Below are 13,196 nucleotides of genomic sequence, written 5' to 3'. Positions count from 1 at the left end.
AGAAGCCCTGTTTGTTATGGCTGTCATTTATGGGCTGTCTTACAGTACAGCTGTTTCTTACTTTGTGTCTTTAGATTTGAAAGTGAACTTCAAACACCTGGTAAAAATTCAATTATCCCTAATTTTCATAAACATAGCCCAGTAGTTTTAAAATATATGTATATATTTATATATATGTATATATTTATATGCCTATATATCTATCTAGACTAGATAGATATATACACAGATAATCTATGCACAGCAAGCCAAACATACAAAAAATAAATACTCTCACCCCTCTACTATATTTACAGATCAGATCTTATAATCCAGATTTTGTTAATAAATATTTCTAAACGGTCTGTACAGGACTTATTTTACTTATGTTGATGGATAGCCACAAAGCATATTCAGTATATTTACAAAATATCTATAAATATAGTCTTAAAATAAAGCAGTAGCTACTGAACCGTCAGCCTGCTGGTTATGTACATTGAGTTAGTAGCTCAGCAGTTGCTTATTGACTATCACAAATGGGTAGTGCAACAAGTTAAAATGTGTATAAAAGATTATACATACAAAACTCTCACATCCTTTGGATGTTTGCAGTTCATTATAACTCTGTGGTTACCCTTCTGCAACATAAATAATGATTCAAATAAAGAAGCAGGTTTTGTGATCCAAAGAAAACTTGTTCGGTGCGTTCTGGTTGAAGCAGCAACTTTGTCCTCATGGCAACCCATCATCTTCTAAGCTCAGTGCTACACGCTGTGAAGGAAGAAAAGCAAACTTGAGGAGAAAATCTGTGACTTGTGAATTTTGATACACGAGCAACAGTATCAGAATTTGGTTTCAAGTTGTATTTCCTGTTAAAAATCTCTTTGCTGCCTTCATGTAATGGTGACAAATACTATTTCATGTACTGATTTTTCCCCTAAATGAGGTCTCTCCCTGAAGTTTTACTACAGAGGCATTGGACAGTTCACTTTACTTGTACATTACACGGATAGAATTCCTTGTAAGGACTGACGACTTCTAGGTGACTTTCAGGTAATACAGGGCATTAGTTAAGTTCCTACCTTCCTACAGAAACTATCACCTTCACTCACTCAAGATCTCTCTCTCTTCCGAAAATACAAAGCAGTTATTACTGCCAGTGCTTCATCTCGTGAGGGCTGCTTCTTGGAAGGAAGCTCCAATGCAGACCAGCTGCCACGCACAACAGTTTCTCTTTTTCTACATACAAAGGATTTACTGACAAAGCGAGTATTTCATTTTTGTAAAGATTAATGTTGCCAAGACAAATTTCCTTAACTTCTTACACTTCCCCATGTGAGAAATCTGACTTTTGCACTGTTCTATTGTATGGAAAATACAATTTCTCCCTGGTTTGCACGGAAATGGAAGTTATCCTTAAAATAGTTCAGGTACTTGGTAGGAGTCTGAGCAACGTGGAACCTTTCAGAAGATAAGTCATCAGTTGTCACATACTGAGCTCTTGAGATGGAACGACAGCAAGTATAAAGCAGACTGTACTGATTAGAACAGATGCTCTTCATTTAAACAGCATTATATTATACACACCACTCTATTTTAAGACAAGTTTAGTCTTCTGCCTGTTCAGTGATTACTGAATTATATAATGACAAAAAACAGAACTAATAACATCAAATCTCCAACAATGTGAGAGATAATTCTCTAAGCCAGATTCTCAGCAAAATGCATCTGTGTCAGTAGGTTCCTCAGATACTTACTGCTGGATAGACATGTCCAATTTGGGCAGTCCGACCAATATGGATTTCATCTTCATCTTCCTCTTCTGTTGTCTTCCTATATACTGGATTATCAAAATTCATGCTTTTAGTGTTCTTCCGTTTCCAGTTTCTCCAGATGAGGTATCCCCCCATGCACAGCAGGCCAATAACCACTGATGAAAGGAGGCAAAAACTGCTGTTAGCCAGTTTTGTGGAGAAAGGAGGAATCTGCTGAGATGTTCCTAGGCAAGTCTATATCCTTCACTACTGTCTCAAATCCAGACTCATTTCAGCAGTTCCTCTACTCTCTCCCACCCCCCAATCTTGAGAGTCACAAAAGTTTAATTACACTAATATTTCAGAATGATCTCCTTCAATATTTAAATCAAATCAGCTTACCAACAGGAATGACAATTCCAATAACAGCTGCTGTCACAGTTGAATCAAAGCCTTGGCCATTATTCGAATCTGTAATTACAGAAATATTTCACTCGTTCACAGGTTTTAAAGCCACAGCTAAAGAATGCTTTATGGCAGTAAGCTGTTGTTCTGCCCATCATAAAGTATTTGTTACCAAAGAGTTCATAAAAAGTTTGGAATTAAATAATCAGGGAGAAGAATAGAAAGAGACAAATGTACACAGAAGGCTGGGCTGGGTTGAGCTGAACTGTTTCTTAGGAATGCAGTACCTGCTCTGTGTGCACATGCATGTGTGCATGTGTGCATCTACATGTACCATGTACAGCTATGGAGCTGGTCACCACATACATCAGTGGTTGCTGCAGCCTGCTACAGCATGCAAGAGTGACCTCAAAATGTTTGCTCTGAGCTCTAATAATAGGGGATCAGCACAGAAAATAGTTGTGTTAAAGTAGCTGGAATATAGAAGAAGGAAACTAACTGTAGTTTGTCTTCAGATTCATCAATTCATGAAACTTAAAAGGCAATTTATCCTTTTAAACAATTCCCCTTGGCAGATTGTTCCATTATATGACTATTCACCTAATAATAGGTCAGACTATTCAAACACACATACTTAAAAGAACTTAGCATCTATGGCTTAAGTTAATTATTACATTTGAAAGGAAATTTGCACAAGCAGGACTTACAAGAGCGAATTTTATAAATCAGATTCTATTTTCCCCTATGCACTACAAAGCGAGTTCACTGATTGCTTCAAAGAGGCATCACAGTCAAAGCAGGATGGCTTATTTTTGCTTTCCAAGTGCAATGAAAACAACCTGTTCCAGTTATTGAAATGTTTTTTTAAGTGAAGTATTTTAATCTATTAGTCTGTTAAAGCAATCTGGATCTGTTTGAGGTCTTCAACGACAGTTCTGAAGAATAAATTCTTCTTTGGATTAGAACTGATTTTGGAAAAGCAGGTCAGCTTTGCAGTTTTACGTGAGACAGGACAAGCTGGAGGGATGATGTGATAGCACTGTAATGATAGACTGGGGTTTCATTCTTCACTCATAATGTAGGGTAAACTTCAGGAGAGCCTGTTAATGCCCTCAGACTACTTTTGTGCCATGTAATGCACAACTTCTACTGTATTTCATGGATCAGGCCACATTAACACAGAGCCCAGCCATGCAAAGCAGCAGCAGCTTGACTTGGACTGCAGTAATCCCAAATGTCCGACAGGGCTACAGCTGGACAGGAAGTTTGTCTCACTCATAGCCTGTGCTGGATCACAACACTATTAAGCAAAATACATAAGCCATCTGTAGACTCATTCATATTTAGGTCAGCAGCACTACAAACAACACTGAAGCCAAGGTGGACTAGTAGTGAGCCCAGGGCAAGTATACATATTGCAGGGCCTTATCTCTAGAGTCAGCTTTACACACATGGGATGAAAGCCTGATACGAGTGCCCTAAGATTCTGAGCAACTGGAACCACCTGATCAGAACAGAGGCATCTGCATACAGAATACCTGATTTCTCCTGCTATGCAAGAAGATGTGCCTTCATATGACCTTCTATAGCTCGGCTGTTAGGTACAGTCTGCTACTTGTTCATGAGATTTTGTGGCAATGTATAAATTGAAAAAGAAAAGAAGAATCTCATACACTTACAGTGCTGTGACAAGTTGCTGTTTCCAGTGGTCATCTCAGAATCGATGAGGATGGATGTGGTTGAATGAGAACTCGGGGTGGCAGTCGTGGCTTCTGATACAGCTCTGGGGACGACGGCGGTGGTGGTGTTGGCTCTGCCAGTTACAGTCACAGTGGAGGCAGTGACAGGATGAGATGCTGTGGTTGTAGGAACCACTGTGGTAGCTGGAGTGGTTGGAAGATCTGAAAAGCAAAAGCAATGATGAAACAAAACAGCAAATCACAAACAGGGCGGATTGTGTTGTTTGCTGGTTAGAAACAGAAATCAAATTCCAGTTCTACTTGCCGAGCACAGAACTGATAGATCTCCAGCTGCAGAATTTTTTTTTCTGAAATCAAACTTTAATTAATAGTAGTGAAGTACTCTGTCTGGAAGATGGTTAATAAATTAAAGTACTCATTTTTTGAGAAGGTACTGAATTTGTACCAGGATCTATCTGCACGTTAGGGAAAATTATATTGCAACCACCAGTCTCTTCAGCAATGATTGTGGCTTTTCCCGATCCAGTATCTACAGAGCAGAAACATGGCAAATGTGTATCACTTATTGACCATCCACATTTTCAGACCTAGGGATCATCCCTTCTTTTCCTCATTTTTTCCTGATGATGCTTTCAAAAAATAATACAGGTTTTCAATAAGGAATAGTGCAGTGCTGTGTTCAGAAGACAGAATATATGTGGAATTCCAAAGCTAATGTATGTGTTCCACCATTAAGTATAGTTTTATTGGGACAGCACAATAGTGATAAGATTGTATTTACCTTTGTAGCATTTTTTCATGTCAGGACCCAGCCACATGTTGTCAGGACAGGCACACGTGTACTTGGGGGAATGGGGAGAGATGTGAGGTGCAGGAAGACACAAATACTCACAGCCTCCATTTGGCTGGGGGCTGAGCTCACAGGAGTCTGGAGCTATTCAAAGACACAAGAAAAGACAAGTTATTTTTTTTTTTTTCCCCTCAGCAAAGAACCATTAAGCCTCTTAAGAAGACTCGTTTCAACTCTCTACCTTGATCAATTGCCCTCCTTAATCATCTTTACAGTTTGGAGTAAAACCTTACGTACTGCTATAAAAACTGAGGAGAGATTGGCAAATAAAAAATTAACAGCCTCACACAGCTCCAGCTGCTTTTGTCATAATGTACTCATTCACAAACCAGTGGTTCAGATTCTGCACAATAAAGATGATATCTGAATGGCTTGTTGATTGCCACTAATAATTATTTAGAACATTCACAGACTGATGCTGCTGAGTGAGGAGAGCATCTGTACATGCTCACAGCAGATGGACACAAGCCATGCACTCCTCACTGAACTTTCTCAGGGTGAGCTTCAGTTATCCTGGGTCAGAAGCTGGCTTCCTGGTGTCATGAAGCAGTTTTTTATGTTATTTGCTCAGCAGCCTGGTGCTGAGTGCCATTCTCCATATGCTCACCTTGCTGTGACACTTCCAGGCTGCAGTATGGCCTAAATATGTAATGAATGGAAAGTGATCACAGTAATGAGAGTAATTCTGCTATCAAAGACACTAATTAAACAGCAATTAACAAGTGGCAGATTTTTCAGTAGGTGCTGCTGTTGAATTAATTATGCAGGAACTTCAAACATCAGGCATTGATTTCACATTATTACCTGTGCTTTTTCTCTCATCAGAAACCATCAGGAAGCAGTTCATTTAGTAGCTCAAATAAATCTGATTTAAGGACACGAGAGACACGTCTTACCTTTGGGCTGCTTTAATTCATGAAATACAACGATGTCGTGAGGATTATTGAGATTTTCTGCTAAAACAGAGATGTCCAAGCCACTCAGCCTGTTGGCACTGAAGATTGCTTCATTCTCCAGGTCAGTCCAGAACACTCTGTCCTGCAGGAAATACATAGGATTTCTGACCTGACCACCCTGCCCAGTTCCAACTCAAGCTGGACTAACCTCTAGTAGTCACAAAAATGAATGTGCTGTTTTCCTGTGCTGGGATAACTTTGGTTTTATGGTACTTCCACGTGCAGCTCTTTTCTTTTGCATGTCTAAAAAGCGCAGTAGTGCAATAGTGTTTAGGAGTGCTCAGTAATTTGGAGTCGCTGTGAGATTGAGGGAGCAGGAATTTGGTTATATCCAAATTCTGGACCTTTTGGGATGCTCCTGCACCTTTTTGGTTTTTTAAAAACAGGAGTAAGATGAGTACTACAAGAATCTACAATCATACAAGAATGCAATTGGGTTTTTAAGTTTAATTAGGGGCCAGAAGACTTCTTTGTGAAGATAGGCATATGTTTTTGTAGGATCAGACTTGCAGTTTTTTGTACGGAGACACTGCTCTGATGTCTGGCAGGATTTGTGTGTCATAACAGCAGCAGCTGAAGCTGAAAGTGAACTATCTGCCGTCCTGAACTAGGTGAACAAATAAATACCTTTTGAATGCCAAATCCCCAACTCAGCAACGCACTGGTGCTCAGTGACTGCAGGGGGAGCCCTGTGAGCGCCTGGCACACATACTGCCCACTGCAGCCTTCAGACTCCTGCCACAGGTGAAAATGTTTGAGGACACTTCTGCAGATACTGGAATGGCCAGAGGACAGCGCAAGCAATCGACCCCCAGACTTATGGGGCCGTCCTCCCCTGAGGATTCTGTTAGCACTGGAAAGTGCAACACAAGCATGCATGTGAAACAAAAATGCTGGGCACAGCAGGGTGCTCGGCAGGGGGCTGGGCGGCTGCCGCGATCCATGCAGCTCCCCTCAAAGTCTGACTCAGCAGCAGCAGACTCAGGACATGCTGCAGTGTCACTGGGTGAACGGCTGCCCACTGCTAATCGCAGTGTGGTTTCTCCTGTCTCTTGCTAACAGTTTCAGCCTCTGCACGGGCGTTTGGCTCAGTCCACCTCAAGGGAAAGCCATGACTTGTGCAGTCACATGGGAGCGATAACCAAGCACTGCCTGCCACTCAGGGATTCACTTGTACTACATAAGGTAAAAGCGTGAGGCGATGCATCACTCCTGATTAAGGGCTTTAGAAAACTATTTTCCCTGCTGAACCCACACCAGGTTAATCAGTTACTATAGCAGCAAACGCCCTCACTCAGCTTTCTGTGCTATGCAAAAGGCAGAGCTTTCAATCAAGAAGAGCTCTGAGACCTCCAGTCTTTTCTCACCCGATATTGACTCTTACCTCAAACACTGCCAAGCCAAAAGGATGGCTCAGATCATCAACAGAAGAAATCAGAACTTTTCTGTTGCTGCCATTGAAATCAATGCAGGAGAGTGAATGCAATTTGGAGTCCACCCAGTAGAGACGCTGATTCAGCAAATCTGAGAAGTAAAACACAATGAAGCAAAATTACACACAGCTTCTGCAATTCTTTTGCACTTCCCAGCATTTTTTTCCTGCTGGCAGCATGACTAATCTCTTTATTATTAGGCTTTTAAAAGTTTTTTTTAACACTAGTTGTGATTTTGACTCAGTGCCCAGATATGCTGGGATAAGACCTTCTGAGATTAAAAAAGAGAAACATTCTGGGGTGTGTGTGTATGCTGGACTGACAGCATTGTTTGGTACCAGAAGGAGCAGGGCAGCTGCACTTTGGGCTTCCCAGAGGTGCTCCTCCAGGGCCACTCAGTCCTATTTAGTTGTTGGCCTCTTGCTGGAAAATAACAACTGGGCTTCAAAACTGACATCTTTCTGAAGGAGCTGCGTGATTAACACATGTTCTGTGATGAAGAATGCTGGGTTCCAAAAGTCCTTCTGCTGCAGGCTGAGGGGATGGCAGCAGTGGAAACCTTCTTCCCCAGACCAGAAAGATTTTGGGGAGGATGCAGGTAAAAGCGGGAGGGAAGGGCCCAGTGTTATTTAGAATGCTGTGAACTGAATGTCTCTTCCTGGAGCAAATCTGCTTATTTTGGATGAGTTCACTAAACTGAATGCCAGTGGATGAGTGCCAACAAAGAACAAATTCTGCAATAAAACAAGCCATTAATTAATTTCTTAATTATTAAAGGATAACATTATTTGTTCACAGCAGTAGCACTTCAACAATATGCAACAGTTGTAACATTTTCTCCTACATCCTTTTATGGACAGAATTTTCAAACATAACACCAAGTGGAGAACCTCACACCTGCGTGGTGCTAAACGTGGATGTCTTTAACTCTGGCTGCATTTGCCTACTTTACAAGACATTTACATTAGCCACAGTGGATCCTGTAGCTGTGACCCAGCTGCTTACCAAGCGTGATGCCATTTGGCCACTCAATGTTGTCAGACACCAGCACTTGCCGCCCCACACCATTGAGGCCTGCTTTCTCAATCTTCGCTTTGTCTCCCCAGTCAGACCAGTACATGAACCTAAAAGAGATGGATGCAAGGAGACAGTGAATTGGACCCCAGGGTAAGAAATTTGAACTATTGATTGGGGAGAGTGTTACAGTGCTCTCTGCTTGATGTTGCAAAGGCCCCTGGTCACTTCAGTTTACCTTGATACGCATTTTAGTGGAGCTGCCTTGCTCCTGTCCCACAGGTTACTCTGCCACAGAACTTACACCAGAATATCAAACCCCAAAATATCTCATGGTGTCTGTGGTAGATGTGTAGACTTTGCTTATCCCACACTCCTGTCATACTTATGTGATTTCCCAACATAACCTGAGTGCCTGAGCTCAGGTCCTCCTGGCTCACAACCCAGCATAATTTCCAAAACTTTCTCTTACAGCAGCTGCCATGCAGAGATTTACCTGAACCAGCTCTTTGAAGCACCTCAGCAGTCCTATGTAAGCCCTTACAGAGGCCCTTATCTTTAAACATGTAAGTAAATCCGTTAGGATCCAATTTATGGCACATGTGATGCACATGAGTTTTGTGGGAGGCAGAAAGACAACTGGAATTCCGTCTGAAAAGCACAAACATTTCCTTTTCACACTCACCTCCGTGTGGGATCAACAGCAATGGCTCTCGGCTCACTGAGGTCGCTGTTAAAAAGTGTCCTCCTCCTGCTCCCATCTGCAGTGGCCACTGAGATAGTCTTGTTTCCAGAATCTGTCCAGTAGATGTTCTTGTGAACCCAGTCAATCGCCAGCCCTTCCGGAGAGTTCAGCTGGCTGTCTATCAGAATCACCTGCTCCGCTGTGTCGCTGGCTTTGTCTATGTATGCACTGCAGAGACAGGATTTGTCACCGGGCTGGCATGGCACAGAGAAGGCTGTGCAGATGTGCACAGGGCTGGAGCTCAGGAAGGGCTGAGTGCTGGCAGCATCACACCAACCCCAAGAGAACAGAGTGCACATGTGGCAAGATGACTGACAAAGAAACCCTTACAGCTGTGTACTGCATCCTTCTGCTGCTTTCTCCTCTACCTTGTCCTACCTCTGTATTTGGATGGCAGGCATTTCCAGGACAGGGAACTGTTATTTTATGTTCCTACCAGCTTCCTGCTACAACTGCACAATTTAGCACCGCATCTGACTTAGGGCACATTAACTTCAGTAGTACCATTTATTGGGATTTATGGACATTGGAAATATTATTATCTTCAGTGCTCTGCTGAACAGAGTTGAATTTAGCATACAAATAAACATGCTTAAATGTGCTGCAGAATTAGGACCTGTGTAACTTTTTAATTCATCAAAGGGATTCATGAAGCTATACTAATTTGGCAAGTGATTTCTTGTTAGATACAAAGAAAATCTTCACTTAATATCAGCCTCAGAATCTTTTAAAGACATTAATGAAAGGCAGGAGATGCTAGATGGAGGTTCCACGAATAACCCAATATTACACCTACAAGCACAGGTGATTCTGTTATTCTGCAGTCTATAGCACTATCAGAGCAATTCTAAATGGAATCAGAAATTCTGAGTTTGCATTGGTGTTTCTGGCTCTTAGAAGAATTTGGTTAAAAGCAAACAAATAAAAAACCCCACAACTTTTTCTCCCTCTGCACAGTTGAGATTAATGTCTCCTGTTCAGTGTCCATCCTGCCTTTGGCCATGGAACTGTGCCTTTGCAATAGTTCGATGCTGTTTTCTGTAGCCCAGGCTGGGATGGCTGTGCTGAGTCCACATGGATTAGCAGAGGGTGCTGCACCTCCCGAAGATGGAGGTGTTATGGGGAACGCCTTTGGTTTCTCTCTGACCCAACACTAAATGAATGGTGCCACTGGGGGTTCTGCAGAGCATGTGGCTGTGTTCCCAAGCTGCTGTTACTTTGGTCTGATGAACACCACACATTCTGACTGCAGTTCCAGCCCAGCTAATTCCTCCCTAGTGAAACAGCCATGTTCACACCTTCCAACACGGCACTGAGCCATGAATGTGACTCGATGCACTAGTGGAAAAAACAAGGAGCTCCTGGGGCTTCAGAATGAGAGGGTGGGAATACAGAAGTGACATTCTGATTCTCCCAGGAACTAAATACCTAATAAAATATCTTCTAACACCCTGATGGGGACAACATCTCAGTGGCAGAAAGAGAAGTGAAGTGAGTGTCAAGAAAGAGGGGATCTATAGCCTGCTGCTTCCCACAGGACTCCTGTGGTGGGTATTAGTGATATCAGCAGCATCTCCAGCAGCAGCATTAATTGTTACGAAATGATGATTACACAGCCTGCTCTGCAGGAAAGATAGGATTCAAAATAAAGCTAATGTAAGCAGGACTGAGAAAGATAAAAATTCTGCTGTTCAGAAAAGGAACCAGGCTTGGTACAGTCATACGTAGGGCATGAGCACTGCTCGGGGCTCTCAGTCCAGGGCATTAACTGTCTGCTGCAGAAGGAGCAGCGTCTTAAATAGTTCTCTATGTGCCCACCCATACCTGCAGGATTAGACACAGTGCAAGTAGCTTGCTGCTGAGCTACCTCCCCATTTCCAGGGCCACACAGTGCTGTTCAGGATACCTGCCCAGCTACCTGAGTGCTGAGTAATGAGGACAACCTGGGCAAATTTCCATGCCAGTGGCACGAAAGCTAGCACAGCCTGCAAAAACCTCAGCTTGGCTCCTATGCACTGAAACCAATCAACCTTTTTGTCTGATCATTAGCTAAAATCTAAAACAAATTGCTGCTGAAACTGCAATAGGGTGCAATAGCTATGCAAATCAGAATATACATGGGGAATTTTCAGTGCATAAATTAAATGTGTTTTTGACTAGACACCCTTACAAGCTCCAGTACATAATAATGGTAATGAATGTACAAAAACAGCTGGAAAAAAAAAAAGGGAAACAAATTACAGGATATGAAATGTAGTCTGTGATCAAGTGCTGTGGATTTTCATCTACTCTAGCAGAGCCTCCAGTGGTCAACCAGTATCCTTGCTTTCACCACTTGCCTCTGTGCCTTCAGATGCCAAGTCCTTTTGGTTTCATGTACATGAAGCACACAGCACAGCAGCCTCACTTGGCAGGATGATCGTTAAGTAAACGAGTCCACGTGTAATTGCACAAATGCAGTGGGATCTATTGCTCATGAAAAGCCTCCCTGCATTTTCAAGCCAAGTAACTGCACAAGCCCTGATTTCTTTATCAGTTCCTGAAAAGCTTACAAAGTCTGGGCCACAACAGGTAATGCAGTAAGGGAAGAAAATCCCCAGGTTCACTGCATTGTTCTCTGCATATCGTCCCTACAAACTGAAACACAGCTTTAGAAAGGTACCAAAACACACTCTCTCTCTTAGCCCTTACCTGTAGATTTTTCGGTAGAACAAATCACACCAATATATTCTGTTTGTTGCCACCTCCACATCCAGTGCCACGACATTTTTCAGCATGGGAATGATGCGAGAGTAGTCCCTTTTCACCAGGTCTATCTTACGGACCTCGTGGCGGTTGGTGAAGATGAGGTAGGGACTCTTTCCTGACACAGAAAGAAGTGCATTTGTTGTTATAGCAGCTGGCCTAAAGGCTGGATACATCATTTCCTCAAACAACAACAAAGTGAACAGCAATAAGTCACCAATCTGCTTTATGCCAGCAGCAGGTCCAAGTGGCTTCTGGCCCAACGTAGACAGTTAACACATACAGGCACAGGGCACAGCACCCTGTCACCCAGCCTCTGGGGAACGTCCCCACATTCAATTATACATTTTAGATACAAAATCCAGGGCTCAGTTTCGGTGATTCATGGTCAGGACAAGGAAGAGAGAAAGCCTTCCAGGGTGGCTGGAGGGAAGGCAGGCAGCCAGACCAAGGCATGGCAGAGCCACACTGAATCCAGCAAAGCCAGGATCTCATTGCTAGGAGGACATTTAATTCTATTTTAGGCTGTCACATATGTGCTGACCTTGCATCACCCAACCAAGAACTTGGGCTTATATAATACATCTCACATCTCTTCTTTGTGGGCTAGAGTCTGCAGCCTGAGTGCTGGTCAAACTGTAACAGCAGTCATGTTCTCAGGCCAGCCCAGGCCACAGCCTTTCAGAAAGGCTGCAATCCCTGACATTAACGTTCATTTCTGCAATAAACCCAAGCAAGCTGCTGTTGCTCACGTTGGTATTTGTGTATGAGGCTGGGTAGGTGGAGAGGTGATAACCTACCATGTTTTAATTGGGTTGTTTTCTTTTAACATGACTACCAGTAAATATTTTTTTCTGTGCTGTTTTTAGTGAAACCTGTCAAGAGGCTTTCGAGTTTCAGCTTCAAACAGCCAACTAGTGATCGTAATCTTGCTCTGCACATGGTTAAAATACTCTGATCTGCACTCTCAGTAGTTCTTGCCTAGAGACACATCTGCTATCACTGCAGCAGTTCCGTGCTGCTTGAAATTAATGCCTGTGCTTGCTAGTTAACTTTTGCCTCTGCTCCCCTAGGCTCAGCCCTGCAAGTGTGTTTTCTTATCAGAGTTGTGATGTTGAGCAGTCAGAGTTTAAGAGCCTGTCGGGCTTCCTTACCTACAGCCTTGCAGTTCTTGGACAGGGTGTCCATCTCGTATCCCTCGTAGCACTCACATTTGTAGTCCCCCTTGTAATTAATGCAGATCTGGCTACAAGCGTCTGGATTCTCACATTCATCTATGTCTGAAAGGAGTGTTTGAAACCCATCAATAACTTGAAATCAAACCATCTGTGATGGAGCAATGCTGAAGAGCATATAAGCATGTCTCTGTATGGTGACACACAGGGGACTGCTGTTTGCATGTAAATTACCTCCACACGTCTTTTTATCCAGAAGCTTGTATCCGGGCGGGCATTCACATTCGTAGCCTATCTTCAAGTCTTTGCATATGTGTGAGCAACCACCGTTGTTCACAGAGCATTCGTTAATACCTGCAAGAGGCAGACAGGTTATCTATGGGAAAGGAGGGGTTCCAGTCGTAAGTTTGAATAAAATTAAGGTCAAATGCACATTTTCC

General features: G+C 42.8%; 1 protein-coding gene and 1 long non-coding RNA gene across 4 annotated transcripts in view; one reads left to right on the top strand and one right to left on the bottom strand.

Annotated features, from left to right (window-relative positions):
* Window positions 1-344: 344 nt before the first annotated feature.
* The window catches only part of LRP8 (LDL receptor related protein 8), a 150,894-nt gene continuing 138,042 nt past the window's right edge, over window positions 345-13,196 (bottom strand). For all 3 annotated transcript variants that reach the window (XM_048944603.1, XM_048944605.1, XM_048944604.1), the window contains 12 exons: window positions 12,991-13,110; window positions 12,736-12,861; window positions 11,528-11,699; window positions 8,777-9,004; window positions 8,083-8,201; window positions 7,029-7,168; window positions 5,585-5,726; window positions 4,620-4,772; window positions 3,818-4,039; window positions 2,136-2,204; window positions 1,737-1,909; window positions 345-750 (listed from right to left, as the gene is read on the bottom strand). In XM_048944603.1, coding sequence (XP_048800560.1) covers window positions 712-750; window positions 1,737-1,909; window positions 2,136-2,204; window positions 3,818-4,039; window positions 4,620-4,772; window positions 5,585-5,726; window positions 7,029-7,168; window positions 8,083-8,201; window positions 8,777-9,004; window positions 11,528-11,699; window positions 12,736-12,861; window positions 12,991-13,110 — 1,703 coding nt within the window. In that variant the 3' untranslated portion in view covers window positions 345-711. The remainder of the gene's footprint in view (window positions 751-1,736; window positions 1,910-2,135; window positions 2,205-3,817; window positions 4,040-4,619; window positions 4,773-5,584; window positions 5,727-7,028; window positions 7,169-8,082; window positions 8,202-8,776; window positions 9,005-11,527; window positions 11,700-12,735; window positions 12,862-12,990; window positions 13,111-13,196) is intronic.
* Window positions 5,618-8,762, top strand: LOC125693116 (uncharacterized). Its single transcript, XR_007377002.1, has 3 exons — window positions 5,618-5,705; window positions 8,184-8,244; window positions 8,566-8,762. It is a non-coding gene; the product is annotated as an uncharacterized LOC125693116 (long non-coding RNA).

This window comes from Lagopus muta, chromosome 5 (genome assembly GCF_023343835.1).
Source record: "Lagopus muta isolate bLagMut1 chromosome 5, bLagMut1 primary, whole genome shotgun sequence".
NCBI lineage: Eukaryota > Metazoa > Chordata > Aves > Galliformes > Phasianidae > Lagopus > Lagopus muta.
The sequence above is the reverse complement of the archived record's forward strand: the minus strand, read 5'-3'. Positions and strand labels throughout refer to the sequence as shown.